The sequence below is a fragment of the Felis catus genome, chromosome E1 (assembly GCF_018350175.1).
Source record: "Felis catus isolate Fca126 chromosome E1, F.catus_Fca126_mat1.0, whole genome shotgun sequence".
Lineage (NCBI taxonomy): Eukaryota > Metazoa > Chordata > Mammalia > Carnivora > Felidae > Felis > Felis catus.
In genome coordinates, this window is record NC_058381.1 from 4,656,106 (window position 1) to 4,676,693 (window position 20,588).

The 20,588-nt window shown below is 45.4% G+C and overlaps 2 protein-coding genes and 1 long non-coding RNA gene across 7 annotated transcripts in view; 2 read left to right on the forward strand and 1 right to left on the reverse strand.

The window, feature by feature from the left end:
• LOC101083886 (myosin-13) overlaps window positions 1-20,588 on the reverse strand; it is a 70,856-nt gene that overhangs the window by 49,729 nt on the left and 539 nt on the right. For 3 of the 4 annotated variants that reach the window (XM_045045311.1, XM_045045308.1, XM_045045310.1), the window contains exons 2-6: window positions 14,188-14,430; window positions 10,319-10,369; window positions 2,682-2,898; window positions 968-1,111; window positions 724-880 (exon numbers count right to left, since the gene is read on the reverse strand). In XM_045045311.1, the coding sequence (XP_044901246.1) occupies window positions 724-880; window positions 968-1,111; window positions 2,682-2,898; window positions 10,319-10,369; window positions 14,188-14,324 (706 nt within the window). In that variant the 5' untranslated portion in view covers window positions 14,325-14,430. Of the gene's footprint in view, window positions 1-723; window positions 881-967; window positions 1,112-2,681; window positions 2,899-10,318; window positions 10,370-12,195; window positions 12,632-14,187; window positions 14,431-20,588 lie in introns of those variants that run through there. The other variant, XM_045045309.1, reaches the window with a different exon arrangement.
• Window positions 13,425-16,094, forward strand: LOC109494190. Of its 2 annotated transcripts, none has more exons than XR_006590023.1 (3): window positions 13,425-13,966; window positions 14,592-14,660; window positions 15,710-16,094. It is a non-coding gene; the product is annotated as an uncharacterized LOC109494190 (long non-coding RNA). The 2 variants fall into 2 exon arrangements; XR_002148834.3 differs by having other exon boundaries at window positions 14,606-14,660.
• The window catches only part of ADPRM (ADP-ribose/CDP-alcohol diphosphatase, manganese dependent), a 578,681-nt gene continuing 577,729 nt past the window's right edge, over window positions 19,637-20,588 (forward strand). Inside the window, exon 1 of the mRNA XM_045045312.1 lies at window positions 19,637-19,841. The gene's annotated coding sequence lies outside the window, so the exon portion shown is untranslated. The remainder of the gene's footprint in view (window positions 19,842-20,588) is intronic.

Genomic DNA, 20,588 nt, shown 5'->3' on the forward strand with positions numbered 1-20,588 from the left:
CGCCACCCAGGCGCCCCTCGATCTTCCTTTTCAAATTGATGTAACTTTAGCTGATTTGCAGACAAATATGAAATGTACAGTAATGTCTAGGACTGAGTGTGAGAGAGGAAGGGCTGAGGTCTGGACAACATGGGGTTTAGGAGATGACTTTCAGGGTCGTCAAATCTCAGAGGCTTGCTTCTGCTTCTTGAGTCTGCACCAAATCGAGTCAGGTGAAAGTAGCGCAGGCCAAAGTGACAGAAAACAGGGTGTCGTGACACTATTGTCACATCTCTACATCCTGTGCCCTCCTGGAAATTTAGGGAAGAGACAGAGGAACCCGAGTCTGGGGAGGAAGACAGCGCAGGGACTTTGCTATGCGCATTTCTCCAACTTTGCTTTCTAGCTGCCACTAATAGGCTCCCTTCTAAGCATGCTCATGTTGGGGGATTCTGTGGAGGTAAGGGCAGGGCATCTCTCTGTGTTCCTGGTCCCCCCCCCCCCAGTAAGCATGTGCGCAGCGCGGCATCAGTCGTCAGCACTGGCCTACGAACCATGGCTGCTAATGGAAGATGCTGCAAAATCATCATGTAATCATCAGAGTCTCCCAAGGTCACTTTGCTCGTCGCCCCATCCAGATGATCGAAGGGCTTGAATAATTAGCTGAGAAGCAGTCCAATGAAAGGGCTTGAATAAGGAACTAAAAACTATTCACAAAAAATACGGATTGAAGAAATGACTCACCCGTCAGCATGAACTGATAGGCGTTGTCGGAGATGGAGAAGATGTGGGGCGGGGCCTCCTGGCGCTTCTTGCCTCGGTAGGCGGCCACCACCTCGGGGTTGTACACCGGCAGCCACTTGTAGGGGTTGACGGTGACGCAGAAGAGGCCCGAGTAGGTCTGAGAGAACCAGAAAATGCAGCATGTGGATCTTGCTTTACTCGGAGAGGGGGACGGCTTAATAAGGAGATGCCAAAGGGCACTCACGTAGATCATCCAGGCTGTGTAACGCTCTTTGAGGTTGTACAGCACGGCGGGCTCGTGCAGATGCGTCATCATGGCCATGTCCTCAATCTTGTCAAACTTGGGAGGGTTCATGGGGAACACCTGGTCACTGTTCAGGGTGAGTGTCTGGGGATTGAGAGGAAAAGCACATGATGGGTAGGAGAGCCAATGCTCTGTACCCCACTCTACCTGGTGCGGAGGAAGTCGTGAGACACTGCAGTGTGATCACCCCATTACCATGAACAGCTTTATGGATCATCTCCATTCCCAGAGATGATCCACAAAGAACTATCCTTGATTAACCTAATCCCGGTCAAACTGCATAACCGGGTCTGGTCTGGTGCCCCCTGTCAGCGTGCCATCCCGTGTGCGGGGAATGAGCCACAGGTACGCACAGCGATAGAGCCCTTTAGCCCTCGGGGTCCAAGCGGGACTCGGGATGGCCAAGGCCAGGGCAGGGCGGGCCGCCTCTGTTCGACCAATTTGCTGTGAGTGCTGATATGGGACAAAGGTCGAGAGGCTGGAAAGAAGTATTCCAGTGTCTTCTGTGCATTTCCACCTCAATACCTCTGCTCACATGGGTTCCTTTGTCTCTAGTACCTTCACCGAAATTATGTTCAGAACCCCTCAAAGTTCAGCTCAGGCGACACCTCCCCTGTGACCTGTTTCCTGTCTCCCTATCTTTTCCGGGGTTCCATCATTCTTTGCATTTACAGCATTTGGGCTTGCACCATGGTCCGTGGTCAAACTGTATATTTCTGAGACTATTACTTAATTTCCCTTCTGTGGCTTTCCCCTCAGAAGGCAAAAAGGCGGGGATTTGTTGGTACGGGCCAAATCTCTTGAGGAAAGGAGACTCATTTGCCCCGCTGCTCTGCACTAGAGTAAGATACCCAAGATAGCATAAGGGGAGATGGAAAATTCTGTGTATCCTGAACCTTCAGACATTGGGACTTGTTTCTTTTCAGATCATTCAGGGAAGCAGTGAGATCCTCAGCGTGTGACCGTGTAAGATTCCGAAAATGAGGCACAACCAAGGGAGGGGCCCCCAAGAATGACTGAAGAAAATTTATTTCCAGCTCAGTGCAAAGAGGCTGAAATCAGAGGTTAAGTTCAATAAACAAACAACAAATAAAATAAAGATCTGCCTTGTATGCCTGAGTTTGTGAACTGAGACTCATACCTGCCAGTCACATCTTGATTCCTACACAAGATGGTAAACTTTGGGAAGGCAGGTTGTGAGATTTGCTTCTGTCTGCAAAGTGATGGACACCAGGCGTGGTGGGCGTCCAGTGAATATTGAATTGAATGGTGCCCTGTAATTCTCTACATTAAGCTAGGAATTGCCTCTAGTGTTTTCTCTATAAGTCACTCTGCAGCCTAGGGAATGACATTTGCCTGGCCCACCCAGCAGCAACCAGCATCGATCTTTCCCTTAAATGGTCCAACCTCTGCCACCCGAACCTTCTCCTTTCTCCAAAGCAAACATCACAAAAACTCTCAAAGCCCAAGTCCCGGAAAAACGAAAGAAGCAGGAAAGAAGGCGTTTGCAAATGTCACTTCACTACAGAATAGATCAACGTTAGTTGTGTTCTGTCTTCACATTGCTACGGACTAGCACGTGATTTCCAATATTCCACGCCAAAGGTACATGAGAATGCCCACATTTTCAAGGACATCTGAGATCAACACTTACCCGGTCATCCAGCGTCTTGACCGTGACTTTGTCATTTTCCCTGCTCTGGATCATACCTTTCACGTACATTTCCTTATCATCTACTGCAAAGCAGGCTTTCTTAGAATCAAAGGGGCGGTTTTGTGCCTCGATTCTCTCCTTCTCTGGCTTCCGCAGGTAGGGAGCCGCCTCTCCAAAAATGGCCATCTCGGCATCAGAACTCATGACTGCAGGGGGGCTGGGAAGACCAGGGAGATGACTGAGTCTGGAGCCTGGTGACTCCTGAATCTAAAGGGTCCCACCCTATTATTTCTACCCATCCAGGGGGTCGGATCAAAAGCTCCTGGGATTAATTTAGGTCATGATGAATCCAGGACTATGTCTAGGGTCTTAGAGTGGGCAAGGAGCAATGAGCTAAGGGAGAGACTGCATCCTAAGAAAACTGGTTGAGGGGTGGTTTTCATCCCTGGGGGCTGATTTGGGGGGATATCTCTTAGTTCAGCTCCACGCTCGGAAGGAAGTCTGAATCAACCAGAGTGAGCCCAACAAAGGTGAGCCCAACAAAAGAGGACTTGGGAAGCACTTCCTTAATGACATACCTTGTTTGAGCCCTGTGATCTCAAATCTTAAGATCCTCTTAAGATTCCCAAATCTTAAGGGTGTCTGAAAACAGTGATTGGGATGTTGATAGTTCCTAGTAGAAATTTCAGACATGCAATGGAAAGTAATGACTTGAACATAAATATTCTTGCCACGCTCGCTTAGAACATTCTAGGCAGCAAGCTGATGGGAAGCATTATGGCCAAATACAGTGGTTCTACATTTTAATGTGCACCAGAGTTTACCTGGAGGGCTTGTTAAAACACAGAGGACTGGGCCCCAACCCTGGAGTTTTGATTCAGTAGGTCTGGGGGAGGGCCTGAGAATTTGCATTTCGAGCAAGTTCCGAGGTGATGCTGCTGCTGCTGGTCTAGGGACCACATCTGAGAACTGCTGGCCTCAAACCTTCTTATAAATGTGGTCCTTGAACCTGTTATAATTGCACCACCCAGGGATGTGCTGGAAATGCAGAACCCACGCCGGATACAGAATCAGAAGCTGCATTAAAATTTTTTTTAAATGTTTGTTTGTTTGTTTGTTTGTTTATTATTTATTTTTCAACGTTTATTTTTGGGACAGAGAGAGACAGAGCATGAGCGGGGGAGGGGCAGAGAGAGAGAGGGAGACACAGAATTGGAAACAGGCTCCAGGTTCTGAGCCATCAGCCCAGAGCCTGACGCGGGGCTTGAACTCACGGACCGTGAGATCGTGACCTGGCTGAAGTCGGACGCTTAACCGACTGCGCCACCCAGGCGCCCCAATGTTTATGTATTTTTAAGAGAGAGAGAGAGACAGGGTGTGAGTGGGAGAGGGGCAGAGAGAGAGGGAGACAGAGGATCCAAAGCAGGCTCCAGGCTCCGAGCTGTCAGCACAGAGCCCGATGTGGGGCTCGAACCCACAGATGGTGAGATCATGACCTGAGCCGAAGTCGGAGGCTTGAATTGACTGAGCCGCCCTGGTGTCCCCAGAAGCTGCATTTTAATGAGATCTCCAGGTGATTTCTACGCATAGCAGACTTGAGAGGTATTGGCCATCGTGCAGTGTCCTCCAAATTTCACTTGTGTGTAACAGTGTCAGGGTGTGACAGGCAGTGTTTAATTAGATTAACACCTGCCTTACAACTCACTGGCTGGTGTGTGTGTGTGAGTATGTGTACACGTGCCTCTGCCTCTCCCTCTCTCCCCTCTCCCTCCCTCCCCAAACCATCCCCCCCTTCATTGATCCTTCTATGTATTTTCCCTGCTTAGAAGCCAGAAAACCTGGCTTTAACGTCCCAGTGCTGCACTTGGTCAAACCACTTAGCTTCACCGGGCCTCTGTTTCCACTTAATTTTTAAAAAATGTTTATTTATTTTTGAGAGAGAGAGAGAGAGAGAGAGAGAGAGAGAGAGAGAGGCCACAAGCAGGGGAGGGGCAGAGAGAGACACACAGAATTTGAAGCAGGCTCCAGCCTCCACCCGAGCTGTCAGCACAGAGCTCAACGCGGGGCTCGAACTCACAAACTGTGAGATCATGACCTGAGCCGAAGTCGACACTCAACCAACTGAGCCACCCAGGCGCCCCTCTATTTCCACTTAAAATGAGGTCGCAAGTCAAGCTTATTTCTAAGGCTCTTGCAGATGCTGTGACTCTCAGACTCCTTTTCTGCCTCTGCACCTGCTTGTCCCGCCCCCTTTGGATTCTGACAGCCCCCGTCCCACCCTGGGGTCCCTCCACTTCTTTTCCCCCAGTTACCCACCTTCCCTTTCCTTCCTGTTTCCCTACTTGTTCTCCTGTAACTGATTATAGAGTGAAGTTACACACGTGTATCCCCATAGCTCTCTTAAGAGAAGTTCATCTCTTTTTCTAATAAGGCCTTTTACGTTTCCTATTAAAAGTAGGAGGATTGAACTGTTTATGGTTCTCTCTTGGAAGTCAGTCTCCCCCGGCTTACCCATTATGAAATCGCTCTTCATGGGTAACAGTTGTTTTATTATTCCTTCTGGTGCCACTGCGGGGTTTTATTCCTACAGGCAGAGAAGCATTTGCTTCCCTCTGGGCCTTATTCAGCTAGGCTGCATCGTAATTCTACTTTGGTCAGTGCCTCCGCTGAACCATGGTGGTTAGATTTTCAGAGGAGAGACTAGACATTAGAAATTAAAGTGGAGAGCATTTAAAAATATTCATTAATTCGTTTAAAATTACTATTAGGGACACCTAGGGGGCTCAGTCGGCTAAGCATCCAACTCTCGATCTCAGCTCAGGTCACGATCTCACGCTTTGTGGGTTTGAGCCCCATGCTGGGCTCTGTGCTGGCAGTGTGGCACTTACTTAGACTTTTCTCTCCTTTTCTCTCTGCCCCTCCCCCCCTCCCCCAAAATAAATAAACTTAAAAAATAAGTAAAAAATTGGGGCGCCTGGGTGGCGCAGTCGGTTAAGCGTCCGACTTCAGCCAGGTCACGATCTCGCGGTCCGTGAGTTTGAGCCCCGCGTCAGGCTCTGGGCTGATGGCTCAGAGCCTGGAGCCTGTTTCCGATTCTGTGTCTCCCTCTCTCTCTGCCCCTCCCCCGTTCATGCTCTGTCTCTCTCTGTCCCAAAAATAAAATAAAACGTTGAAAAAAAAAATTTAAAAATAAAAAAATAAGTAAAATAAAGTTACTATCAAATCCATTACCTGTTAGCGTAAATAATACATTTTTATGCAAATGACTATATTTTCCAGAACAAAAATGAATTAGTGTGAAGAGTAGCATTGTTTCTTATTTTTGCAACTTTCTTTAATGTCTGCTGAATAAAAGACAGCTGGATTTTCATGCCTGCTTCTGTACTCAGTCTGTTACTGGAAGTTTTATTTTTGTTGTTAATTTTTTTTTCACATTTATTTATTTTTGAAAGACAGAGCAAGACAGAGCATGAGTGGGTTAGGAGCAGAGAGAGAGGGAGACACGGAATCCGAAGCAGGCTCCAGGCTCTGAGCTGTCAGCACGGAGCCCGATGCGGGGCTCGAACCCATGACCGTGAAATCATGACCTGAGCCGAGGTCGGATGCTTAACTGACTGAGCCACCCAGGCGCCCCCTGTATTTGAACTTTGAATGGATCTTTTCCCACCTGTGAACATCATACGTGAGTCCCTTGGAAAATACTGGTTCCCTGAGTTATACGAAACTTCCAAATGTTAAGTTTCGAAACAGGATATGAAACAATCACAATTATCAATGTCTGCACGGACTTCATTAGAAAATTCTTCAAGTATTAGGAAGTTGTCAAGTTAGTGGTAGCAGATGCAAGTATTCAAAAATTCTAATTTTTGCTTGAAAGCTCAAATATAGGACCACCTGGGTGGCTCAGTCGGTTAAGCGTCTGACTTCGGCTCAGGTCACGATCTTACAGTTTGTGGGTTCGAGCCCCGCATCGGGCTCTGTGCTAATGTCTCGGAGCCTGGAGCCTGCTTCGGATTCTGTGTCTCCCTCTCTCTCTGCTCCTCCCCCACTCATGCTCTGTCTCTCTCTCTCTCAAAAAATAAATAAGCATTAAAAAAAAAAAGAAAGTTCATCTGTATCATTAGTAACAAATACTGTCAGGTGTTTTTCTCAAAATGATAAGCAGACTTCATTCCTTTCTGAGAACATGTCTGCCAAATATCCAGTTCTGGAAAACCACATTTCTTTCAGGTATTGATGGCACCGTGTGAATATAGTGGCTAGCTCATACTGCAACTCAAGCAACTGTGCATGTGCTTTTCCTGGAGACAACCACCTAACTCTGGTACATAGCAGAAGTGCCTTCCACAGACTTCCCATTTCATCACAGAGAATATTCTAAATATATGTATGCAAGAATTGAAGGATGCTAAAATTAATAATTTTTGTTGCTGGAAATTGTAAGTAATTTTTAAGTACAACTGGCTTTTATTTTTTAATTTAGTTTTTTAAGAATTTTTAAACGTTTCATTTATTTTTGAGAGAGGGAGAGAGAGAGAAAGCGGGGGAGGGGCAGAGAGCGAGGGAGACAGAGGATCTGAAGAAGGCTCTGTGCTGACAGCAGAGAGCCCAGTGCAGGACTGGAACTCGCAGAACCTCATGAACTGTGAGATCATGACCTGAGCCAAAGTTGGATACTCAGTCGTCCGAGCCACCCAGGTGCTCCCAAAACTGGCTTTTTAAATTAAAAACAATTTTTTTTTCCAACTAGTCTGGCTTGGTGGCATCCCTTGATTTGTAATAAAGCACCGGAAGCCTTGCCCACCCTTGTTTTGCATCATTAGGTTAACACAGTGAAACAAGGCAAATAGTATCTAGGCATTATTATGAAAATTGTCTGGATCTCCTGTTCCTCCTGAAAAGTTCTTAGGAATCTCTGAAGATCTGCAGGTTACACTTGAGAGTTGTTGGCACAATGAGGGAATCTTGTCAGGTTACAGGTGTATGACCTTACATGATTTAGCATGGGTTAGCATTCAGCATGATACCCAGTGTTGGAAAATGATCTACGTCAATCATTGGCAACAGAATCTCTGTGGCTGAGGCTGGGGAACCTGAATTCTTCCCAAGGGCCTCAAACCCAGCGATGTTTGGGAACTACTAGCTTGAGTCATTATTTTGCTCTCCTGAAACCACTCTTTCCAAAACCATGGCATGGTCCATCGGTCCTGCACAAAATGACCTTAGGCAAATATTTCTTAATTGTAATAATCATGTGTTCGTTAAATCTATTATCGTATCAAAACCTAACTGTCATCAATTGCGAGGTAAATTATTTCATGTTTCAGAAATAAAAAAAAAAACGCACCTCACTACAGTCCTCATTTCACTGATTGTAAGATGCTTCTCATGTTCAGAGATAATATTTTGTGAAAAATGTGAAGAAAATAAAATGGATCAAACAGGGTGATTGATATGTGCCTCCCATTTAGAGAGTGTGCTGTTCCCGTTGATGCCGGTGATGTGATATAAGGCAGTGTTTTTCTCACACGTTGGCGTGCAGATGAATCCACCTGGGCGTGTTGCTGAAATGGGTGCGTTGATGCAGTAGGTCTGGGGTGGGATCGAAATTCTGAAGATCTAACAAATGTCTCAGCTGGTGGTCCACACTTTCATAGCAAGCATTCAGGGTAGGGTGACTAAAAAAACGAATCGAAGAAGGGGCGCCTGGGTGGCTCAGTGGGTTAAGCATCTGACTTCGGCTCAAGTCATGATCTCAGGGTTCATGAATTCGAATCCCGCGGTGGGGTCTCTGGTGTTGGCGCAGAGCCTGCTTCGGATCCTGTCTCTCTGTCCCTCCCCCGTGCTCTCTCTCTCAAAGATAAATAAACATTAAAAAAAAATCGAAGAAAAAAAGGGAATCCATGTAAATAAAATCATTAAGGGATTTAACAGTACTGGTGTTAAATGGATAAATCACAGAACGTGTGACGGTGGGTAAGAATAGAGCCTGAAGATGGGGACAACCACAATAGCCCACGGACAAACTATTTTTAGGCATCTCAGGGAAACAAGACTTTCCTGTGGGTTTCAAGTCACGATCAGTTTTAAAGTGCAGATGCTTTCCTTTTAGCCACTACTCTAACCGTGACTCGGAACCCAGGATCTCCTAATTTTACTACCTGGATGAGGCACGAGTTGTGTCAGCAACATTCTGGAAAAGGGGTTCGTTATCCCTCCTCCTTGAACACCGTCAGGGACAGCTCTCTTTGTTTTGGGCGGTTTTCACGGGCTCAAGATTCTTCGTGCTGGAGACTAAAATCTGGCTTGTTGTAACCGCTGGACGACCCACCCGCATCCCGGCTCTTGGTAACAACAGGGGGAGTGCGAGCCTTCTGCCCACAAGACAACTCTGAACCCAAGTGGCGGCTTCTCTGGTTCTTCTTAGCTTTCTCTTCTCCATGCTGAACGGCCTCCGTCCCACCTTCACCTGCTTCCTCCGTGATGTGCTTCTGACTCTCCTCTACTGTCATGGCGAACCCACTGCTGTTAATCTCTCAAAGTATGACATCCAAACCACATGTCGTCCTCCATCACCTTGTGCCCTCCCCTCTCTTGACCCAGGTGCAACGCCCGAGGTGGCGACTGCCTTTTGGCAGCCCTGTCCCCCTGCTGACTCACCGCTCACTGTCAAGCAAAACCCCCTCAATCCTCTGCGTGCGTGCGGTTGCTAAGTCAGATCTTCTTGTCATAGTTATGCAACTGTGCTCTGCGACCCAAGGATAAAACCATTCATTCTTGGCTGATCAGCTTTGCCTTGTTAGGTCTGATCCAACTCTCTAGGCGTGACTCATGGTGCTCCTGGACGCTGCCCTCCCCAAGTCCCTTAATTAGCATCTTCTCTGTTTCAAAAACTGGATCTGGGCTTATATGCCCATGCAGCCCTGTCTCTTCATCCCCCAACTCTGTTCCTGTCCTTGGGGGTCTTCTGAGTCAGCCACCCGGGTCCACTTAATCTCCATTGCCACCTTCTCAGTGCCCCACCCCCCTTTATCTGTTCGCCGTCAGGGCACCTGATGTCGCTCTTGAATTTCTTTCATCCCCCTTCAGGCTGGGAGTTCCTCAGCCACCATATCTTGTCGGCAATGGTGGGGTCATGACTCAATTATACTTTGGTGTCCTTGGTCCTAAGTCATCTGGAATTGTCTCTAGTAAATGCAAATCTTGCAGGGAGGTGGGAAGGAAAGGGCTTTTTATTAGTATAGGTTTGAATCGATCTCTGTTCTCTCGGAGGAAAGGCATAGTTGGGTGGATTCAATGATGTAGACTGCTCAAGGAACAGCAAGGTTAGCCTGTGTGTGAAGACTGAATCATAACAGTATGAACGTTGAACGTTACCTTCTGGGCCAACTAACTATATTGACCTGGAGCTTGTGTGTCAAAATTCTGCACTGTATTTTATGCCTATTAGGGTAATGAGCAAATTTGGGGAACTATTCTTCATTTGGTAAAACCTGCATATTTTGAAATCTGCTTTTAGGAATACTTAAGTAATTGGTTTCAGTGTCCTCAATTTCAGCTCCTTATGAGCGCAGTCGGAATGAAAATAGGTAAAACAAAGTTTGCTAATTTCAAATCTGGTTGAAATTGACTCTTACCTTCTTGGTTTCCAAAGTGATGGTCGGTGTCCTTCAGGAGCAATGTGTCTTCTTGGGGGTCATTTCAGAAACCAAAACCAAACACAAACAAAGAAAAAGTGAACTCTAAATAAATAAATAAATATATATATATATATATATAATATATATGTTTATATAACAGTTTAAATAAATATAGAAACTGTGTTTGCTGCAAGTTCTGCTTTTAAAAAGGTACACAGCAGATGTGGGATGGAATTAAATTTGCCACTCCCCCCCTTTGGCTAAATGATTATTCTTTAAATAATTGGTTAATTACAACATACGGTTTATATCTTTTTAAAAAGTATCTTCTGTGTGTGCAAAGTACCATGTCAGTTCTTTAAGATGAGGTGCAAAGAAGAATAAAGATGGTCTCTGCCCTACGTGAATGCAAAATTTAGTAAGAGTTAAAGAGAAACGATCAAATAAATCGTCAACCAAGGAAAAGTAACATAAATTCTGAAAGAGCCTGATGAAATGCTATGGGGCCTTAGGGAGATGATGCTTCTGGCTGAGAGTAGGGGGCTGTGAGCGGTCAGGAAAAAAAAAAAGAAAGGAGGGAGAGGAAATGATCCAAATTTAACCTGGATGCTTAAAGCCAGTAGTTAATTCATTTGGAAATAAGAGAAAGGTGTGAATTGTAGGCAAAGCCTCTTTCAGGCATGTAGGAAAAACACTCCCTTGAATAGTCTACATTCTCCTAGAGAGGATGAAGGTTAGGGAGGGCAGCTGAAAATTCGTCTAGGACTAAAGCATCTCCAGTCTAGGAGTTTATAACCTACGTGATGATCTCTAGGAGCCGTGAGAGTCTGAACATTTTTGACATCAAATTTAATTTAAGCAAACTTCCCATTTATTCCACAGTACTTCTATGGAACCAGGGGACCTGTCATGAAATACCATTTGGGCAGGAAGAGACATTTCAACACTTGGCTTATTACTTTTGTTGCCCTTTCCATCTCTTTCTCTTTTGAGTCTCTGATCATCTCCAGCTATATCCCCTGAAATTCTTACCCAAATTTTCAGGAAAAAAATTCAGTGATTACATATTATATTCTGAGTCCTTAGTTTAAAACAAGTAAGACGTTGAGGCAGAATCTGTTTTCTAACACTGGTTCCATCAAGAAGCTCTTGTAATTTCTTTGAACTTTGGTTTCCTTCTGCTAAACGAGACAGATGGACCAGAATAATCTCCAGGATTTCTTTTAGCCCTGTGAATGCATGACAGGAGGTACTCAGGTGGAGACGATGGCCTGGAATCAGAGTCTCCCAAGCCTGGGGCCCCTCTGACGGATGCAGTGTCAGACGTGACCCAGCCCACCGTCCACAAGGCACGCTGTGCAAGACCAGTCTTGGACAGCAGCTAATCATGCCCACGGGGCATCCTAGGATGGATAGAATGCTTGGGAGAGCTTCTTCCTGCAATCATCTCCCAGAAATCCTGACATGGGAAACAATTTTAAATAACCATAAAAATTTCAAATAATAGTTCAAGGCAATCACAGAAGAGATATCACAAATGAACATGTTTGTTTGCTAACCGCGTGGTGTAACACGTACCTAAACAATTAGGAGAGGCAGAATGATGCATCATATTCAGTTTTATTCTGCAGGTTACACATCTTTTGGTCTCCTAATTGCTTACAGTCTTGTCTTTTTCCTCCTTGTAAGAGCTTTTTGAAAGGCAATTATCTATCTTCCCGTATTGTCACCTGTCTTATCCTTAACACCAGACCTTACGCTTAGTAGGTCTTCAATAATGACTACCGGTGTGGCCGTACCTCCTTGACCTGTAACCTGATGAGGTTTAATCACGGCTACACGGAGCAAACAAGTGGGCACTTGTGAGCACTTACCTTGAGATGCTGCGGCGAAGCAGTTTCGAGAGTGTGGCCCTCCAGCTCTCTTTATACTCCCAAATCTGCCAGCCCAGCACTCCAACTTGGCTATATTTGGGGGATCACCATTTACTTGTGAGATGTAAATGCGTCGTAGCCCTGATCTCTCACTCTTGTTAAATTACTTGGATAAATGACCAGCGGAGGCTGCATAATGCCAAGTCAGCTGCGTAGGGATTTTGACGTTGGACACAGATCTTTGAGACTTAGAGAGTCCTAGGGGCTGAGTGCACTGGGGCAGGGTGTGCTAAGAAGGTCAGTGAAGGGCAGAACCACAGGATGAATTGTCAAGCAATGGGCGATCAATAGCACGGACGGTAAGTCCATCTCAGCTAGCTAGCATTGATATGGAATGGTGCGTGCCTCTTCTCAGAAGTTTCTGGAAAACTTAAGATCAACCATTTAACACATCCAGTGTTATTTATTTATTTATTTATTTATTTATTTATTTATTTATTTATTGTTAAAAAAAAAAAATCCAGTGATGAAGGAAAGCTTTCTAAAACTTCGTATTATCTTGTGTTATATAATCCGTACCTGGAAGAGGATCTAACTTTTTCTTGCTCACCCAGGCATCTGGGGGGATGATGGAAAGCAGTCATCAGAGTAATTAGTTTTTCGTAGTGGGTTTTTCCCTGTGCTAATTGTTCCTAGATTGTGAAGAATTTTTGTGTTTGCTTTTTAGTTTTTTTTTAAATTTTTTAAAAATGTTTTTACTTATTTTTGAAGGAGTGAGAGACAGAGCATGAGCAGGGGAGGAGCAGAGAGAAAGGGAGACACAGAATCTGAAGCAGGCTCCAGGCTCTAAGCTGTCTGCACAGAGCCCGATGTGGGGCTCGAACTCACGAACTGTTAGATCATGACCTGAGCCCAGGTTGGATGCTTAACTGACTGAGCCACCCAGGTGCCCCTTGCTTTTTAGTTTTTACACCTTCAACTTCATGGCCAGCCTCTCAGGTGTGATTTCCTTAAAAAAAAAATTTTTTTTAATGTTTATTTCTGAGAGAGACAGAGACAGAGACAGAGAGAGTACAAACGGGAGAGGGGCAGAGAAAGAGGGAGACACAGAATCCGAATCCAAAGCAGGCTCCAGGCTCTGAGCTGTCAGCACAGAGCCTGATGTGGGGCTCGGACTCATGAACCACAAGTTCATGACCTGAGCCGAAGTTGGGCGCTCAACCGACTGAGCCACCCAGGCATCCCAGGTGTGATTTCTTTTTGTGGTTAGTATGCTTGCCTCTACCTGCCCGAGTTTGTTTTTTCTAATCTGGTATAGACCAGGAAGCAGATTACAAAGTTCGAATCATGCTGAAGTTCAGAGTCAGTAAGTTCCACATGAAATTCTGGAGTTCTGATGACAATACATGGTCTTTGTGACAGCTCTTATGGTTGCTTGGGTTTTCTTTCTTTCTTTCTTTCTTTCTTTCTTTCTTTCTTTCTTTCTTTCTTTCTTTCTTTCTTTCTTTCTTTCTTTTCTTTCTCTTTCTTTCTTTCTTTCTTTCTTTCTTTCTTTCTTTCTTTCTTTCTTTCTAGAACATAAGTGATATTTGAATGTGTAGAAAATTAGAGCCATTGATGGCAACACAGAATGACTTGTTTAAGTCATATATGATCAATGGTGACTCAAGAGTCTCATTCAGTCCTCCAGTGGGTAGTCTGGTACAGGTGGGGCATTGCCACAGGAAAGTTGACGTGTGCGTAGAGGAGGAACAGGAACAGGAACAACACTGTGAGTAGAGGAGGAACAGACAGGAATAAGACTTCCACGTGGTGTTTTCCAAAGCAGATTTGGCAGAATACTGCTTCTGAGGGAAGCTGCAAAATAAATGGCCCAGTGGCGAACTGGAAGAATGGCAAACAGTGTTGCCAGCCATCAGAGATTCACTGAAGATATTAGCACATTAAGGGATCGGAGCCATCTTTTTCAGTAAACAGGAGTAACTTTCGTACCTGTGGATCTGATGGTGCAATCCCATCCTAGTCCCTGTTCCAGAAAACAAGAAGGGAACCAGAAGGCTGTAATCCACATGGAGGTTGTCTCTGTTCCTTAGCAGCATTTGGCCCAGGAGAAAGCCACAGAGAGCCATCAGCCATAAACACAGCTGCTTTTATTCAAGGGACAGCCTTCTGCGTGTAGCAGATGTTGAGTAGACGTTCCAGTGAATAAATGAATCCAGGGGATTCATGGGGAATCTGTGGAGTGGTAGGAAAGACAGTAGAATCAGGCTCAGTTTCACTTAATAGTCGTAGTTTACACTTATTAAGAACTTACCGCACGCCAGGCTTTGTCCATATAGGTTCACTGAAGCTTTGTGATAGTTCCTTCTGTGAGGGGAGCACTAATATCTTTCTAGTGACCTTTTTACAGGCAAGGAAACTGGGCCACTGACAGTGGAAGTGAACTGCCCCAGGCCATGTGAAGAGTAAGTGGTGGGAACAAGATTCAAACCTTCTCTGACTCGAGAACCTGTGCCTGTAAGCTTTTGCTTCCACAAGCATGTCAGTTTTGGGTGCCTGTTCGGCACGAGGTTCTGTGCTTGCAGTGGGGAATGGGGATGCAAAACGGGGTCATTGCCTCAAAAGAGCTGATAAAAGACGTGGGGACAGGGCCCCTGGACGGGAAAGGAGAAGCCACTTTTCCAAGGTTCAGCTAAGCGTCCGAATGAGTGGGATGGGCCACGGATTAGATGTAAGCACAAGGCATTTGAACCCCCTAAAGCATGTTGTATATGCAAAATCTCATCAGAATTGTTACTGGTGATAGTGATACTGCTTTGGAGGAGAGAGAGATCTGGAAGGAAGTCGGCAGCAGCTGGGGGGGGGGGTGCTGCAGAGATAATAATGAACTTTTTGTAGTAGTTTCTAGTTCATCTTGCAGTTTCGTATATTATGTTTGATTTTCTCTACCAGCCTGAGGGGTTTATGTTGTTCATATTCGTATTATTATTATTTGTTTAATTTTTTAAACATTTATATATTTCTGAGAGACAGAGAGACAGAGCACGAGTCGGGGAGGGGCAGAGACAGAGGGAGACACAGAATCTGAAGCAGGTTCCAGGCTCTGAGCTGTCAGCACAGAGCCCAACGTGGGGCTTGAACCCACAAACCATGAAATCGTGACCTGAGTTGAAGTCGGACACTTAACCTACTCAGCCACGAGCTTCCAAGGCCCAGTGAAGGAGTCGGGACATTGTTCTGAGATCACTGGGGGATCTTTTGATGTTCTGAGCAGCACAGTGAACATATATATGTAAAGATATTTGACGATGCTTCTAGAACTGATGGTAGGATATAATGGAGAGGGGAGAACCCAGGGGAGCCCAGAACCATTTAGCAACTATTTAAAAAACCTTGCTGCAAAACTCGCTGAGATGATTACACAGACTCAGAGCCTGCGGGCAGGCAGTTAGAGAGTTAGCATTATCCCCTGGATGGCCCTACAAACTCAGATCTGTGTGAAAACTCTCCACAGCCCCGGAAGGCTGGCTTTCACAATGGTCGTGCCCTGCTGTCTCTGAGTCCATCCTGCAGATCCAAGGAGAAGAAGATTAATGTGGATCAAACTTTTTCTGCCTCACTGTCCCATTTAGGTATAGCGAGAAGAGAAAATGTTTAAACCTTGGAGATGAAAAGACCTCTATGGGCCATAGGCTTATTGTTTTGAGTCTTAACCCCGCATTGTATCAGTACATTAAAATCTACTTGTGTTGAATACAAAAATAATCATGGTGTGAAATAAGGAGGGCCTTGATTAAGTGAGATAGAATGAGATTTAAAGGGAGAGAGAGGGGCGCCTGGGAGGCTCAGCTGATTGAGCGTCTGACCTCAGCTCCGGTCATGATCTCACGGTTTGTGAGTTTGAGCCACGCATCGGGCTCCGTGCTGACAGCTCAGAGCCTGGAGCCTGCTTCAGATTCTGTGTCTCTCTTTCTGCCCCTTCCCTGCTCATGCTCTGTCTCTCTCTCTCTCTCTGAAAAGTAAATCAACATTAAAAATAAATAAATAGATAGATAGATAGATAGATAGAAAGAAAGAAAGAGAAAACCCAAGGGATACCCTGAAGGTAGCATCCATGGGACTTAGATGGCTTCCAGGTTTGACCACCTTTCATCTAGCCCTCATTTCAGCCTGGGAATCTAGGGGCATGACCCCAGTCCCAAGGAAGTACAGGAGAGAAAGATGAGTTTAGATTTTCAACATATCGAACTTGAGATGACAGGATGGAGGGACAAGTGTTCAAAGTTTAAAGAAGCAAGGCTGAAGACCGTAGGTCTATGGGGAAGGGGACTTTTTGGGGGGAGGGGAGCTGTCACCTGTATGGGGCAACACTTGAACTCATTAAGGAGGTTAAGCTCTCTCAGAAGAAGGCTGCATGTTTAGGGGGTGAGAGGAGGGAACGCAGAGTGGGGAGGAAAGGTCATTCTGCGGGTGGGCAAATACCTGAGTGAGGTTTCGTTGGAGCCAAAGGGAACCAATGGGTTTGCATTTTACTTCTGCCACTTAGTGACTGTGACAAGTCACATCACCCCTTTTACCAACTGTGCTGTTTTCCCTTCAGCTGCAAAAGCATATGGATAATTCTGTTTCTGCCCAAGCAATGTGGACGGTGTGGGGGATCAAACAAAATACCATCATTTCCATCTTGACCCGGGTGTCTCTGCACGCAGCCTGTTTCTAGCTCATGCCAAACACTATGTTTCCATCTGCATCATCCTTGATACAGACCACAGCAAATAATCCGTCAGCACCAAAAACCCAAGAGAGCAACATGGACTTTATTAAAGATTTTGTGGGGGGGAGACGTGGAAGAGGGTTATATTACACTCCCTAGAGTTAAGTATTCAAAGTGTGCATCAGAAATGTCAGGCCTACAAACTCCATTTTCCTTCACAAGGATGCTGGTAGTTTATTTCCTTTCCTCCCCGGAGTGTCTCCCCCAACTCTTACTGGTACTCAGCTCTGTTATGGGAGCCCTTCAGCTCTGCCATTCCTATGCAGCTGATTACTCAACAAAATAAAAGTCCTCAAGTAAAGAAGACTACTTTTGGCTTTAGTAAGTGGGGTGACCGCCTATTTTTACACTCATATGCCCTTTTGGGGGTCTCATCTTTATCCCACTGCTACCGCCCGCCATAGTCCATAGCTCACACAACCACACCATCATCCCATCTCTCCCAGACCTGAGAGGAGGTCTGTGAACAAGGGCTTTCTCCATTCTTGTGACAAAATCGTTTTGTGAACTCGAAAGCAAAGGGAACTTTATTATTAGAGTCAGAACAAGTCAAGGGCGGTGGTATTGTCAAGAGAGAGGGTCTAATGGAGACCACTATAGAGAAGCCAGAGAAAAAGAAGACCGAAAAGGGCATTGCATTGGTCAGGGAGGTGATCTTGACATTAATGTCAGCAGGATGGTGGGGGTGGAAGCTTTGATGGCAAAGGATTAAGGAGTGAGCAGGTGTCAAGGAGGAGGGAAACGTTTTCCTGATTTCCCTAGGAGCAAATCTCTCCACCAATCAGTATGCAAGATGCATTCAGAGGAAGCATAGATTTGGATGGTGCAAGAAAGAGAGAGGCAGTAGCAGGGCCAAATAGAGAGGACTAGGAAATAAGTGTGACCAAGGTCATTCCTCAGAGGGCTACTTGAGAAGAAAGGGCAATTAATTGTGCTGGTAGCGGGATCATACCTTACCCCTCACAGCCATGTAAGAGCTTATGTAACAGTTGAAATTTCAGCAAGCAGCAGGAAGTTCCCTAGCCAGGGACAGAAATTTCTGGGTGAAAGTCATAGGACAGGTACATCACTGAGTGACACTAATTCATATTTGCATTGCCTAATTAAAGATTTGGGTGAGAATATTAGATCCCAGAACCAGAGTTGGGGGGGGGCGCTGGAATATTATCTAATCTAATTCTGACCGTACAGAATCAGAAATTGAGGTTCCAGACAAATTACCTAATTAATGCTACAGGTGGAAACAGACTCCCTTCCTGTTCTACTTTCAAACCCAAGAGACCTAATTCAGAACTTGTTCAAATGCAACATATACCCTTCTTCACTGCTGGCATTCATACATAGGAATTTTGCAAAGCACAGTTGATAGGGGATTATCAAAAGAATCATTTAAATAGATTCTCCTTAAATCTCAACGAGGATATAGATCAATCAGCTTTACACGTGGGAAAACTGAGGCCTGGCAAGGTTGAGCAGCTAGTCACACAGCTAGTAAGTGGCAGAGGGGCACTAGAACAAACATCTTTGACTCCAAGTCTGGTTTGTGTTTTTGCTCAAGGCAGCTGCTTTTGGCTTTGCAAGATCCTGTAAGACACTAATGCTCTCAGAATTATACACGCTTCTCAGAATTACACACAAACCAGGCAACCCTCTCTGAAACAACATGGGAGAGATTGTGTGGATGGTCTGGGAACACTGTGTTCAAAGAAGAAATCCTACTGGCCAGGTCTGCTCTGTAAACTGGAGACTTCCCTGCTTGGCCTCATAATCCGGACTGATACCCTGCCAGCAGTAGGGTCTCCTGTCATTTGCGTGTCATTTTTGTCTGTTAGTTGTGGTTTGGTTACTTTGGTTGCTTAAAGCCCCATTAGAACTAGGAACAGTATGACCGATTACTTTTAATTACTACTGTTGGGGGGCGCCTGGGTGGCTCAGTCAGTTGAGTGTCTGACTTTGGCTCAGATCATGATCTCATGGTTCGTGAGTTTGAGCCCCACATCACGCTCTGCGCTGATAACTCAGATCCTGGAGCCTGCTTCGGATTCTGTGTCTCTGTCTCTCTCTGCCCCCCACTCCCTGCTTGTGCTCTGTCTCTGTCTCTGTCAAAAGTAAATACACATTAAAAATTTTTTTTTAATTACTACTGTTGGGATCTTAAATGATGTATTCTAAAATACATGTATTCTTTGCCAGACATAGCCAAAATGTATATTTATGTTGTTAAGATCTGCATGCGACGTAGTAATTAAGAATGGACCTTGAGAGTCACAATGCTGAGGTTCAGATCCTGATTTCATAATTTAAACTGAATTTGGGGCAAGTTATTTAACTTTTCTGAGCTTGTTTCTTTATCTGTAAAATGGGGATAATAACAAAACCTAACTCATGGGGTTCTTATGATGATTACGTTAATGAATGCATGGCAGGGTATTATTTGGAAATGATTCCATAGTTTGGGAAAGGGAAGAGTAGGCAGGGCCATGTCAGCAGGACAGCCAGAGATTTAGAAACCAGCAGCTTTCTCTAGAGCTTTCTCTGTCAGTGCCAGGGGGCTCTGGAAGCCAGGACAATGCCCTCTTTGTTGTTATTTCCTGTCTCTTATGTTGCTGTTTGGGGAAGCTCACCAGATGACCACACCCTGACCATTGTCCATCCAGTCCTCCCATCCTACCCGATGCATTTAGCCAATTTCCTGTTCAGATGGCGAAGAACACTCTTAAGTCAGCAGCACCCCTCCTCCCCCAAACACACACTCATACACACAACAATAAGAAAAAACATGCAAGATGGAGCCTGGATACTGGAAAGCAGCATGACCAACTGTCCTAGTTTGTGTGGGATTGAAGACGTTCCTGAGACTTTCAGTTTTAAGGTCAGTACAGTCCTGGGTAAATCCAGATAAGTTCATCACCCTACCTGAAAGGTTGTTGGGGGGGTATGATGGCAAAGCCCTCGAACCTGGCTGAGATGGGGCCACCTAGAACCAGCTTGCGATCTCCCACCATGCCAGGATGGTGACGCAATTCATACCTGGAATTGCTAATTTTGAGGCTGTCATGCACAGAACCAGCAACATAGTGAGCACACACTCATTCAATCGTTTATTCAACAAACATTCATTGAGCACCTACTATGCGCTGGATTTTAAGTGCTGGAGAACAAAATAGGCAAAGTCTCGGGATGCCTGCGTGGCTCAGTCGGTTAAGTGTCCAACTTCAGCTCACGTTACGATCTCACAGTTTGTGAGTTCCAGCCCTGCATCAGGCTCTGTGCCGACAGCTCAAAGCCTAGAGCCTGCCTGGGATTGTGTCTCCCTCTTTCTCTGTCCCTCTCCAGCTCGTACTCTCTCTCTGTGTCTCTCAAAAATTAATAAACATTAAACAAATTTTTCTTTAAATAGGCAAAGTCTCTGCCTTCCTGGAAATTCTTTTCCAGTGTGTATGCATTGTTGTCTAGGGACAGACAATAAACAAACACCTGATGTCAATTAGCGATGAATGCTCCGAAGGAAAGGCAAAGCAGGATCAGGAAATAGCGGTTGTGTGGTGTCTAAACTGATAAATCAGGGAAAGTTTCTCTGAAGAGGTGATCTTTGAATAGACACGAAGTGAAGGAGCAA